At 40.6% G+C, this 14,455-nt stretch overlaps 1 protein-coding gene across 2 annotated transcripts in view; it reads left to right on the plus strand.

Moving 5' to 3' along the window:
* Positions 1–14,455, plus strand: part of KLHL14 (kelch like family member 14) — a 60,712-nt gene that overhangs the window by 14,937 nt on the left and 31,320 nt on the right. For both annotated transcript variants that reach the window (XM_081014444.1, XM_081014445.1), the window contains one exon: positions 6,058–6,179. In XM_081014444.1, coding sequence (XP_080870570.1) covers positions 6,058–6,179 — 122 coding nt within the window. The remainder of the gene's footprint in view (positions 1–6,057; positions 6,180–14,455) is intronic.

Below are 14,455 nucleotides of genomic sequence, written 5' to 3' on the forward strand. Positions count from 1 at the left end.
CTTGAAAAGTCTTAGGTGTAGATAGACCTAAAATATAATAGCTTGATTCATATTTCACTAACTCAAACACTGGTTTAGTGTAAAAGTGTGGGCTAATGGAGAGGATCTGAAGCCACTTATTTTGCTTCTATGTGGAGTTATGAGAAGGTTTGGCTTAGCAAGTCATCTGAATCCAGGCTCATGGTTAAGCTAGAGTTGCCATATTTCAAAAAGTAAAATTCCTGATACCCGCCGCAATGTTGTTGAGCTTTTTTGGAGGAACAAACCCAAATGGTTGAGTTTTTGGAGCTGTTTCTGCTGCTTTTTCTTTCCATCGCATTGACATACATCCAGGTTTTCCTTGACAATTTCCTGATTCGGCAAAATTCCCCCCTGACGCCATTTTTACACTCAAAAACCAGGACATGTCGAGAATTTTCCTGACGTATGGCAAGCCTAGGTTAAGCACTGTCCAGACTAAACACGAGCTCCAACCAAGGTTTGTTATTGGCTTGTGGTTAGTCTCAAGAGAACTTAATTATAAGCATGGTTTAGACATTTCTAGGAGTCCACATATTCACACAGTCTTGCTAAACAATGTTTTGGCTTAGCCTGACTTATTAATAAAAGATGTGAAGTGGGCCTGAATTTTGAAATCATCAGAGGTTTCAGCATGGACGCTATATCACTCCTATGCTGTTTAGAACTGCTGAGGTATATATGGCTAGTTTGCACATAATACTAATCCATGGTTAATAGCTTATCAGGGTCAAGCAGCATGGTAGTTCATACTATCTGATTGCTTTGACTTCACCCCTACCCTGGTGTGAGTGGGAGCAGCAAGCCATGAAGCCTTGTCTTGTAATTATGTCCAAACTGGAATGTAGTTTGTTCCACCTTAACAAGCCATGGATCCATGTTGGCTAGTGACCATAGTTTGTTAGGAAGAAGCTATTGGTACAAGGGGAAAAAACTAGGTATAAAAGGAGAATTCTTAGATGCCAAGATCCACTTTGGGGACAAGTAGTGAGAAAATCCCTGCAGATGTTTAAAATCACAAAATATGCAGCAAAGTACAGCATGGGAATATAGGCTGTTAGACCTTTAAAATATGCCCTTCCAAGTTCCTTTCAAAGTTTCCCTTTCAAAGGTTGGATTCATGTGATTTTCCATACAGCATTCAGAAAAAAAGTTTGTTTGTTTTTCTTTTGCAGCTTGGGCTGTTTTACTATGTAATCAGCTTAAGTCTACTGAATTCAGCGGGTCTACTCTGAATGTGACTTAGTTGGATATCATCCTCAAGTTATAATTTCTATAGCACTTTTGGTGTCCAACTGTCTTCTATTTCTTTTTTGTTGTAGGGGAGGTATCAGCAATTTCCTTCTCTGTTATGATGCCCCACAAACTGCAGAAAGCCTTCCATAAATAGTTGATAGGATTTAACTATGGATTGCTTTTAATAATGCTGCATTTTTACTGATTTCTGTTACTCATTTTTCATTTTTTTAAATCTCAGGATATTGTTTTTTTGGGGGGGTGCGAAACATGTACAGAAGTAGGCTTCTGTATGCATCTTTAAAGGGATTCTATGCTGGATGTGCAATTCCTCAGTCCAGCAGTATCTGTGCATGTGTAGAATCCTCAAATAAGCTGAAAATCACACCAAATCAGTTTTTTGGCAGTGGAAACTGAGGTCTGTCTCAACAACCCACCTTCTCTTTTCCCCACTGAACAGGTGACTGGCACAACTTGCAGTTTGGTTTGTTTGTTTGTTTGTTTTTGAGAGGGCTACACACGCACAGCTCTGGTTTCTACATGTTCACATTGTACAATTTGGGCCCAAGTATACATTACCTGTTACCACTATTTGGTAATTCATATCAGAGTGTCGCCAGTCATCCTGCACCTCAGACAAGACAACTTTTACTATTTTTTGTTTCTTCATAGTGCTATGAGCCTTGAAGATGGTTTTTTAGATGAATGTGAAATGCAAAAACTAATAAAAAATTGAAATAAGCTTCTTTATTGGCCAAACTTGCAATGGTTTTCAGAATTTTAAAGTACAAGTGAAGTTGATTGTGATAGAAATAGAACATGCTACACAAGGCGGTTGGAATAAACAATTTACTCTCTCATTAAGGATGACCATGCTTAGGTGACTTATGGCTTAACGTTGCTCAGTCTCTTGTTATGTGTTCAGCCATCCTTAACTCAAATTAAAACATGGTTTATTCTACTCCCCCTTTGGAGAGATTGGGTAGAATGAAGCGTTATTGAAATTTTCATCTATCAGGCATGAATCGGAAGGTAGTCCATGCTGACAGTGACTGTGGAACTGATTCTGATCTCATGGGTCAAAGGGATCTCGAATTTAAATTTACTAACTTTGTTACTGCCTGCTAGCTATTCTGTGTCTGATTTCTTTTAAAGCAGGTAATAACTATCTTTTACTATAAGAGGCAGTCTTGGCATGATGGCTAAATATAAATTGGCAAATAAACTAACACCAAGCCCTATTTCTAGATTCATGTGCACATGCACTTAAGCAGCAAGCTCCTTCATATTCAATGCTACTCCTTTTGTAAATGAAATGTTTCCCTTGCTTGAATAATGTACTATCCAGAGGCCCATCTGCGGCACAAATGTCACAAATAGTGATTGTTTGATGTATAATGGTTTTTGCTACATACTGTCATGTTATATTAATAAAATTTTGAAAATGAGGGAGGGGGACAAAAACAAGTAGTGATCGTTCCAAGCATTATCTGAGCACAGTTTAGAATAGATATGTGATACTGTTCAATGTGAAGCAAGCATTACAACCCTAAAAGTTCTGTAACTTGGGTAAAATTCTGAGCCAGAAAGTAAGTTAAGCTTTTCTCCCACTTTTTCTTCCCACTCACCCACACCCACACCTCCAAGTCTCCTCCCATTCCCTTTCCTTTGTTGTTGCTTTGGTGAGGCACCAAGAGCATGGGAAGCGAGCCCTTTCTTCCCTGCTCTCCTCACTGATGCCTGGCATGCAGCTATGCCTGTGTACTAGAGACAAGAAGTGCTGCAAAATGTCATTTCCCATGTCAGTAGTGCTGGAAAACCACATCCCTGTGTGTCTGGCACTGAGCCTTAAGTAACATGCAAAGTATTAGAGAAGGGAAGAAAGAGCTCCCACCTTTCCCCTGCCATCGCTGCTGTCACTAGAGCAACATAAAAGGCAAAAGTGAGGGATGAAGCTGGTGTGTAAATGCAGAGCCGTCTTTCCCATAGGGCTTAGTGGTGTGTCACACCACGGTGCCAGCCTCTCAGGGATGCCCCAGCAAGTGGAGGAGCTGTGCGGCTTTGCTAGCAGCCTCCCCTTTCTCTGCACACCCGCCAGCTGCGCCCCGCCAGCCATAAGGCTGGCGGGCATGCAGCTTCCCTCCCGAGCCTCCTCAGTAGGAGAGTGATCCTCACAGAGGCTTGGGAGTGAAGTTGTGCCCCTCCCAAGCTTCTGTGGGAGGAGAGCTCAGCTTCACTCCCAAGCCTCCTGAGGAGGAGAGTGATCCCTGCAGAGGCTCAGGATGGAAGCTGAGCCCCACCAACCATATGGCTGGCAGGCGCACAGCTTCCTTCCCAAGCCTCTGTGGGGATTGCTCTCCCACAGCGGCATGGGGGAAAGTTGCCCCCCCAATGGCTGGCAATGCGCAGCTACAGCCACCCCAACACTATCCGTGATAATTTGGGGGTGCTGGGCAGATATTTGCACCCCGGTGCCGCATCTGCTAAAGACAGCCCTGTGTAAATGGATCACACCCTGCCATGCTCCAGCATCATCATCAGGGTGCAGCCAAGTCCAAAACAAACTCAGAACTGGGTTGGAAAGAACCAAGCTATTTTCTGAGTTTGAGAGAAACTTGGGGTGTTTTTTAAGAGCCCAATTCTGACCAAGAGGAGTTTGCCCACCGCTAGTCACAAGTAGCACAGGCGGCCTGAACAAGAACTGGAGGTCCTGTGGGCTTAGCTTTGGCATAACATCTGGCCTATGACTTCCACATTGTGTGGCCATCTGCTTCTGATTTGCTAGGTTAGAGATAAAACCCAAGCACAGGAGGTGAGCTGTATATGTTCTGTAATGTGCACATTAGAATAGCACTGAATTGTGGTGTTATAATAAAGAGTTGTATAATCTTATGAAGGAGGGTGCAAGTAAGTGCATTTAGGATTGCAGCATTAGTTTGTTGTAATTGTAATCTTTGTGGTCCAATCCTATACACCAAGTGTGTAGTACCTTTGGCCCTCCAGAAGTTGTTGAACTACAATTCCCACCAGCAAGCATGGCCAATTTCAGCAAGATTTGGAGTGCCACAGGTTCCTTACATCTGCTGTACACACACATCTGAAGTCCCATTGAACTAAGTGGTGCTTACCTCTGAGTAGACTTGAATAGGATTGCACCTTCAATATTTTAATTAAGATAATAAGGCTATACAGACAGAATTCCAAACTCACTTGAGTTCATTTTCTACGAATGTTTCCATTAGAGCACCATGCTAATATAATTAGTTGGTCAAACATATGCAGGCTTTAGTAGTAGTAGTAGTAGTAGTAGTAGTAGTTGTTGTTGTTGTTGTTGTTGTAAGAATGCAGTGTGTGGACATTAGTGATAAAGCTCCCTTTACTGAAGTACTTTTTTATTAACAGAGTATCTCAGCATCAGAAGTGTTGCCCTCTTTTTTAATGTACCTAAAATGGTTCAGTAATAATTCAAACCGGTTAATGGAAACAAGTCCTGTTTTGCTTTCCAGAACCATTGATTAATGCAATAAAGATTGCAGGGTAACCAAGTAGGTCAGCAACCCTGCAGTGAGACGTTGCATCAGGCACATAACATACGTCCATAGCATGTGCATATAGTTAAAATTTCACATCACAGTAGAATGAATTGCCTTACCATGGTTCCCTATTTAGAATTTTATCACTTTTCCAGGCTTCTGTAACTGATAGATGTTCAATTATATGTAAAGTGACTATTAAAGCATCAGTACTCATCTAGGGGTCTAGGTCTCCTCTCCCCTTTTCTCTTGAAATTGTGTTAAAGCCATTAGTGTTACAAAGAAACGTGCATTCATCAGGTATAGCGATGGAGGCCAGGGTGCATATTACAGCTTTTACTGCATATAAGACGTTGCAGTCCTGTTCTTAAGAACTGCCAGGCAGATTGGGAATCACGGTCACGGTTAATAGCAGCGAATTGCCAGCTCTTGATGGGTGGGTAGTCACTCTTTTCAGTGGCTGCCCCCTGGGGGAGAAGGTAGAAAAACAGAGGGAGGGAATTAGAGTGACTTTGCACACTTGAGCAGGTTCATGCCGCTGGATCAGTGGCAAGCATTGGCAGGGCTCCACTCTGGGGAGGCTCACAACAACATCACAGTCTCATTTTACCAATTGGTGTTGCTATAGCCAGTGGTGCTCAGAGGGAGAGCAGAGAAAGGAGGGGCTGTGGAGGGGGAGGAGGCAATGTAGGGCTAAATTAAACAAAACAAAAAAAGGGTTTTGTAAGTAAGTAGAGTTCAGCCTGTACCTGTTAGCACAGTGCTACTAATTGTGTCAGAAGTGTTGGAATCTAAGTTTCAGTGTGTGATTAAAGAATTGGTTTAGAATCTCTCTGCATAGCCTTAATTTTTTTCAAGGTTCTTTGGGTGCAGAATGGCTTTATAATAATGATTTTGACTAATACGATTTTTGACATGCAACTTTAATGTTTAACCTTAGTACAACTCCAGAGCATTTCATGTGTATTCAACTGTAAAGAGTGATGATTTAAAGGGATAATATGAGAAAAAGGTCATTCTAGAATAAACCTTTAACAAATTGCATAAAGGAAACTTATTATTCCACAAGTAGAGGGCTATGCAGCTTTTCTTATTATTTTTTTCTGCTTGATTCAAAAAGTTGTTGAGACATGATAGGGAAAGGAAACAAAAAAAAAAGTGAATAGAAAACTACAAGAAGTGAACATTCCTATGATGGTTATGATTTTGTTGCTACTAAAAATATTCTCCAATAATGTGGTTATTCATCTTCTCTCTCTTTTGGGTGAAGAATTCGCTCCAACAAGAAAATGCTTTTGTTGGTTGGTGGGCTGCCCCCTGGACCTGACCGGCTACCCAGCAATTTGGTTCAGTATTATGATGATGAAAAGAAGACATGGAAAATACTGACAAGTAAGCAGTTTACTTTACGTTGAATTACCTTGATGAATTTTAAAACATGGTTAATCAAATTAGACACTTTATTGATTTGCTTCCCTACAGAGATTTGTTTATATATTACACAGGTTTCACAATGGAAGAGTAAATTGAGATTGTAGGAGATAGTACCTGTACAACAGAACAAGCCTAAATTAAATCTGTCTTAAAATCATTTTAGTACGCTTATAGTGAAAACTGGCAAGGCTTTCTTAAATAAACCTGCCTCCTCCTCTAGGTACCTTTGCCTTTTATTACAGTGTATATTATATGCTGTGGACACAATCCAGCCAGTTAAGACCAAGTGCCACTAATTTAAGTAGGAAAGTTCAAAACATGCCTAGATCACTCACACGGAAACTGATGCGACTTGGAAATTCCTAGCTTTCTAATTGGATTGTGTCCTGTTTATATTATACTTTAGAGCTCATGGCATATTGCATTGTACTGCATACCCTTTTGCACCACTCATGTCATAGAGAATTTCCCCTTCCCTCCCGTTGCGGTCTTCCACAGCTTTTACTGACACAGCCAGGTATCAGTGGTACGGGTCAGCTTCGGTAAACTGTACTGGCAGGTTTTCTATCCAGATCTGTCACCTTCTTTCTCAACGGCAACTATGTTTTACAGCAAGCATTTTGTCTTAAGCTTTGGAACTTATTGTTATAGTGGTTACAATTTCCAATCTAACGTGGTCATGGAATCAAATAATAGTGTTTTTTCCTGGTGCAGTAGGCTGTGTATTTACTGGTCCCCTTGTGGGCAGACTAGCTGCACTGGTCAATAAAACTACATTTTTAACTGTCAGAATTGCCTAAAGCTGTTCAGATAAAATTATAAATGAGCAATTCTGATCCATAAATCAAAGCCATACTTTAAAGGCCGGACAACTTGTGAAACTTAGATTTTATAACAGAAATGCTGTTTCCCAGGCAGCCTGATCCTATGAGGCCACTTTACCTGCAGTGGAGCAAACACAAGTTTGGCATGTACGGGGGAGGGGGGAGAGATATACTACGCAGGGAACAGCACTGGTACAATAGCTCCAGCTACTGCCAGTGCTCAAAGGTCCTAATTGTGCCCATGACACCTTAGTGACCCATCTCATGTTCCTTAGTATCTTAGAAAATTATATCACTTTTCTCAGGACTCAAGTGTAGTTTCAAACTGCAACACTGGACACAGCTGTATATGTGTGTATACATATATTACTACTGGCTTCCATTTTTTTGGTCTCCCCTTGGGATGACCAGATTCAAAGATTTCTCATAGTACTGAAGAGGGCATTTTTGGCAGATGCAGGTTCTCATAGAGTGAAAATGTGCATTTAGCAAAATATATTGTTCTACACCACTATTATCCTCATTTGTATGTGTTTATACTTTCCTTCCTTCCTTCCCTCCGTAGTTGTTTAAAAAAAGAGATTTAAACAACAACCAAATAAGGTGTCATAGCTTTCAGGTTTACAGGAATTGCTGTGTTTCACTTACACAAGATGTACCACCAATTGAATTTCATCTGTAAAAAGAAAGTATATCAGAGTATACATAGTATGTTTACATTGGAAGATCTTTCTTTTAAAAAAAGAAAAAATAATTATACACAGTAAAATATTAGTCTGAAAAAAGACTCAGTTTGCTTCTGAGATTGCACTTCTGAGATTGATTGTACAGTAGAGTTGTTCTCAGGCAGGAGCAAATGAAAGAGAACTCACTGTGGAATATGTACATCAGGAATCTCACTTGCAATGCAGCACCAGATGAAATATTTATCAAATGCATACTTACTGCTTTTAAAGACTTGACTGTCACTTTTAATTCACTGGTCTCATACAATGTAGGAAAAGTATTTGGTGCTTCCAGGCTGGAGTCTCCCAAAACCACTCAACTGTTGTTTCCCCTCTATATATGCTATATGAAGAATTATAACTGACTAGGCAGGTGTGTTGGTGGCTAGCACTGGGTATGCACAATCAAAGGAAAATAAAGCACCAAACCAGAATATTGATCTAATATCTTTAGCAAAACTTACTGCTTTGGTCACCTCTGACACTAGTAGCCTCTGGTGTTGGTTGCAGGACTCTTCACCAAGGTGGCTCCGAATGGCAAATAAGAAAGACTAAACATAGCCTGGAAGTTGCTGTTAAGAGCATTTTGGAAGTGGGGAGATAAGGTTGCCACAGAATCAATCAATGTTCTGTAAGCTTTCTGCAGCTTGTATATTGGAGGGAAGATGAGACGGCTTCACTTAGACACGGCCAGAGAAAACTTTGATAATCAGTTTTTAAAACCCTTTCTCCCCACCCCCAGATATGCGCTAAAGGACTTCTTAAATCACACTGTAATAACCCAGCTCAGTAACATTAGGTAAAAGAAAAATATAAAAAGCAGCTGAAGAAAAACATATAATAAAATATTTAAACTAATTCACTTTTAATTAATGTACTTACTCTAAAAGACAATGTTTTCTCATGACACCAAAGGGAAGAACACACTCAGGTGATGTGATTTTCACCACACGAATAGGTTGCTAACATGCTTTCTGAGGCCATTGTTTTAGAACCCATTATAAAGTTACTTTTGTAACTGTATCCTAGGAAACGGTGCTAATGGATACAGAACATGCCACTACAGAGGCTACAGTTTGTGGAGCACCTCTGAAATCATTCTGTCTGTAGGGATGTTTTGAGGTCTCCAGGATCCAGGCCTCCTGGAAGTTATCTATAGTGTCTCTATCAGATCATTATCGGTGTCATTGTGGCAAGCAAGTGAACACATAAATTCTGGGGCATCAAGAAGCAGCTCGCTGGGTGGAGCAGAGCCACTACACTATGTAGCTTCCTGCAGACGGGTCACAGTTGCTTACTGGGACAGAGAGGGCAAAGGGGCACAGTGGTCTGCATAGTGCAAATGCACCATTGAAGCCAGATACCATGCCAACCTCACCACCACTGACTCACCCCTTCCCTCCTGGTAAGCAACAGTAGCCCACTTGCCAGGAAGCAACTGTAGCGCCTTTGGCCCACCCAGCAAATTGCTTCCAGAGGGATCCCTTTGCATCTGGGATCCCTTCTGCGGCATTTGTGGGCACTATAGTCTCCTAAACACCCCCAGTGGTGCCCACCATGCCTGCCCCACCACTCCTGATTTTTATTTATTTTTCCACAGAATGTATCCAGCCTCAAGTGAGCCCAAAGGCATTCTTGCTAGGAAGGGAAAGAAAGAGGCTGGGGCTACTGGAAGCCCTTTTGTCCTTGGGGCATGTAGGTGTTTGGCCTGTGTGAACATTCCCAGCTTTTCTTCAGTGCTATGGGTATTGGTGCCTGTGAGAGTTTCCTAGATTTCCATATCTTCTTTATGCTGCTTCATCTTGGCATCTGTAGAACTGGACAGTAGTGAGAGAGAAGCCATAAGCATAATTGGATGAATGCTTTGATGTTCTCATAGGTCTAAGGAAAATGTTATATTGGAACTATGGATCTTGGAGACACGATCAAATAAAGAATCAGATGTGAGATTTTGGATGAGTGGGGAGGTGCATCCTTCCTATATCTTTTTTCCCATTTCTAAGAGGAAAAGCAATATCTGGCTGCATCAGTTGATTTATTCCGTAGAATAGTTAAACAAATCATAAATGCTGGTCTCCATAAGAAATGGCCTAGCCAGAACTATGAAGACAGCTGCAGGCTTAGCGTGTATGTTGTGCATGGTAGCTCTGCAAGGAAAAGTTATTGCTTTGCCTGGTTTGATTTTTTAATATATGCTAACCAAGGTTATTGTTATCATCTATACTTACTGTTGGATACACAACATCCCTCAAGTATTTCTATTAACAGAAATAATTGCACTTTTCTTAGAACAGCAGTACTCAGTGTGGTGGTCCACAGACTGGTGCTGGTCCATGAGCCATAGGATGCAGTCCCCTGCAGCTCCACCACAGCCCAGGTTGGGTGGGATACTTCAGGAACTAAATATGGTACCTTGACTTGGCACATTGGGGGGGGGGATGCAGTTCCACGATATCAGCTAGCTTGAGAAGCACTGTCTTAGAAGTACAGAGCACATATAGAAACATATGAAGCCAGATGATGAGTCAGTTTAGCTCTGTACTGTCTTCTGTGACACACAGTGGTTCTCCAGGGTTTCAGACAGCAATCTTACGCCTACCTGTAGAGGCCAGTGACTGAACTTAGGACCTTCTGCAATCAAACCTACTGAGATATGGCCCCTCCCAATCTTAGTCATGGAACCAGAGGAAGAAGCATGGTGCTGCTTCCAGTTTTAAATGACATATTGGAAGGGGAGAAAGATTCAAAGGAATTGAGATTTTTGTGTGCAATACAACATCACATGCACATGCATGGTACTTTTAAATAATTGTATTTTTCATAGGATATCTGGAAACAAAGGAAAAGGAGACTGAAGGGTGCAAGCAAATATATCTTATTTTGAACAAGTGTTTTTATCTCATTTGTGTTCTGCAAGTTAAGTGAAAATGCTAAATGCAGAAAAAAGCTTCTTTGCTGACTCACCCATTGTTCTCAAACACAGGACCTGCACAAAACATGCATTTAAAATAAACGAGTATTATCTGCGACATATAGCAAAATTGGGTGGTTCAGAGTAGCAGCAAAAGCTTTGCATTGTTGACTGTGACTTTATCACTATAAATACTCTCATTATACTTTAAATTGAGTTTGGAATCTGCTTAACACTGGAGTTTTTACACATCAGTCAAATGAAAAGCAGAGACTGCTGTTTATATTGTAGTCAGATTATGTAATATTTACGACAATGTTTTTGTTCAGTCCTTTTTAAAAAATATTAGGCTGAATTTTAATGAACAGTGTTGCTTCACTTGTTAGAAATAAACCTGCAAGAGATAAAGAATATATAGATTTCTTATATTTCTGGTTGTGGAGTTCTTCCAAAAATTTCCTTAACACTAAGGCAATGATGTATTACTTTTACTTGCATTATATGTTTTTAATCAGAGCGAGACTTCACCCTAGACAAAGCGATGCTTTCTGCATGGTCTCACTTGTTTTTGCTAAAATCTTTTGACATGATTAATTTTACTTTAATGCTTTTGTCTTGTTGTACTGGTTAAGAAGATGAGGATGAACCAGGGCTAAAACACATGCTGTTCTATCCTGATATCACTGAGTTTAAAAAAAAAAAATCTTAGTGGGCTTAAAAAAAATGAATCCAATTGGAATTAGATTTCTTGCTAGTATGCAATTTCTTGCATACTGTTGAAAAGAAGATGTCATTGCTGGTTGTTAGTTTTATTACTGGTGTTTCTTTAATAACATCACCTGTATAATATAATTAGTGGCTACAAAGGAGATTGAATTTTACACCAAGACTCTAGCCGCATTTGCCAAGGAATGAACTAAGCCAACATTCTCATTCATCAAGCTCCCAGTCACCCAGGTTTTCCCTCATACTGCCATCATCCCACAGGCAAAAGGATATTGCCACATCCTTGCTGGTGCAATGTCATGCTTCCCTAATGCAAGATTGGGGAGCAATCTAATTCTGTGCAGTGGGGGGAAATGGACTCTTGCTAGTTTTATCCCAAGCAGCGTAGATTCTTTTGAAGTGCATGTTGAGATTGCATGGAGACACCTGAATAGGGTTTAGAAGGTGTTGTTTATCAAGTCAGTTAATCTTTTGTTAATTTATTGGGAGGAAGATGGCCACCGAATGCTTGAAGCAGGGTTTTGAGCTCTAAGGCCAACTCTAAGGCACGTTTCTGCTCTATAACCAACCCTTAGCACTTGTTTTCATCCTCTCTTCCATTTTACTTCTTAACTCCTTTTAGTGCTTCATTTTGTTGTTTTAATTTATTGTTTTATCTCATTGTTTTATTGTTCTAACTCCCCTAAACTGTGAGGCTGCATGAAGCTGGGCTGGACTGAACACTTTGCTAGGCAGTGCCAAACACAAGGTCGAGCCAAAGCTTACAAGATACTAGTATTAAATTGAGGAAGAGAAACATTTTGATGAATGATTTACAGGCAATTCCCCATTTACACGGGTTTGAGACACGTGTATCGCCATCAATCTGGAAGTGGCACTTAAAGGGGCAAAAATGCCCTCCCCCCCAAAAAAGAGCGAACGTGGCATGAAAACAGCATCTAACAATCCCACAAGCTTATGCAACTGCAATCCTAGGACTGCTGCTGATTTTTTAAAAGGGTTTTTCAAGAGTTTCCAGAACTTTATAGGGTTCAGTGGTGGTCCCAATATACATGATTTCACATAAATGTGTGATGCCTCGGAATGTAACTCCCTGCATACATGAGGAGTAGCCTGTACATTTCTTGCCCATCCCCCAGAGGGATAGTTTGCATTATAGCATATATGGAAACAGCATGTAAATTTATACATTTAAAATTACACATTATAAAATAGGCAAGGATCACATGAATTATATAAACCCAACACCCCTCCCTCATTTCATTTCAGTCATCAAGATGAGACAAGGGTTTAAAATATGCATTTATTTTTTAAAAAATAAATGCATTATACAGTGGTACCTCGGGTTACATACGCTTCAGGTTACATACACTTCAGGTTACAGACTCCGCTAACCCAGAAATAGTACCTCGGATTAAGAACTTTGCTTCAGGATGAGAACAGAAATCACGTGGCAGCGGCACGGCAGCAGCGGGAGGCCCCATTAGCTAAAGTGGTGCTTCAAGTTAAGAACAGTTTCAGGTTAAGAACGGACCTCCGGAACGAATTAAGTACGTAACCAGAGGTACCACTGTACAGTGGTACCTCAGGTTACATACACTTCAGGTTACATACGCTTCAGGTCACAGACTCCGCTAACCCAGAAACATTACCTCGGATTAAGAATTTTGCTTCAGGATAAGAACATAAACCGTCTCCAGTGGCACAGCAGCAGGAGGAGGCCCCATTAGCTAAAGTAGTGCTTCAGGTTAAGAACGATTTCAGGTTAAGAACGGACCTCCGGAACAAATTAAGTACTTAACCCGAGGTACCACTGTAATGCTACCTCTTTAAAGAGAGTATTTAAATTGGGGTTGCTGGTTTGCCGCTCCTTGCCGCTTTTCTGTCATGCGGGTGCGTTTTTCAGCTCCTGAATACTTTGCCATTTCTGTTCCTGAACATGAGACAGAGCCAATGAATCCTTTAAGGCATTTGCTCAAAATTAGTGTTAAAAAGGCACAGCAAATTGCTTTGATTAGTCATAGAATAATAGGGACAAAGGAGGAAATTGGGGTGAATAATCTCTTGATATGTCCCCATTATACTGTTTGAAGATTGACAGTTTTCATTTATCATAGTTGTGCACAAACTATACACATTTTGACACCCAAATTTAATTTGATGAACAATTCTCAGTGGCCCCAATAAATTCTCTGCATCTCACTTTATTCACTCAGCAGTTGCAAGCACCAGGGCTTCTGATTCAGTGCTGTGTTAAGGTTGGTCTCAGCCCTGCATTGTAAAGCTTGAGCAAGCACTGGCACATTACTAAAGCAGCAGCCTCAACACTGTGTGCTAGACAGCTTTAATGAAGGCTTTGGATATCTGAAGAACTAATGACTCCCCTAGAACATGCAATTGTTGTACTTAGAAATGCAGTATTTACATCAGTCTGTCTTTGTGTAACTGTTGTTTTTAAAAGCTTCTCTACCATGTCTGCCTCAGAAAGTATCAAAAACAGCTCACATCATAATAAAAATGCGCAGACAATGGCAAAACAAATAGGAACTTAGACAGCTGCTTGTTACCAGGGCCATTGGTTTCATTTAATATTTGTATGACACTTTTCCAGCAACAAAGTTTAGCTCAAAGCAGTTCATAACAATAACAAACCATTAACAAATGAAAGCAACAAAATAATATCAAAAAAGACACAAAAGCATATCATGGCCAGCAATAATAATAATAAACCTGTTAGCACATTTCCAAATAGTATGGTTTCAAATTGGATGGGAGACCGCGTGTTGAGATTCTTGCATTGCAGGGGGTTGGACTAGATGACCCTCAGGGTCCCTTCAACCTCTGCAGTTCTATGATTCTATGGCTCATTGTGCAGAAACACACAATTCAGTAAAAAAATGATGAGGTCTAATACAAGCCCTTTCTAATTGAATAATAACAAAAATGCCTATTAAGCACCAGCCAGTTGACATAATCCCCCCGTAAAGAGGCAGCTTCTTTTGAAGTTTCAGGCACTGACCTAAATGGGCATAATGTCCATCTAGCTTA

The sequence above is a fragment of the Podarcis pityusensis genome (assembly GCF_964106645.2).
Source record: "Podarcis pityusensis genome assembly, chromosome: 7".
Classification (NCBI taxonomy): Eukaryota; Metazoa; Chordata; class Lepidosauria; order Squamata; family Lacertidae; genus Podarcis; species Podarcis pityusensis.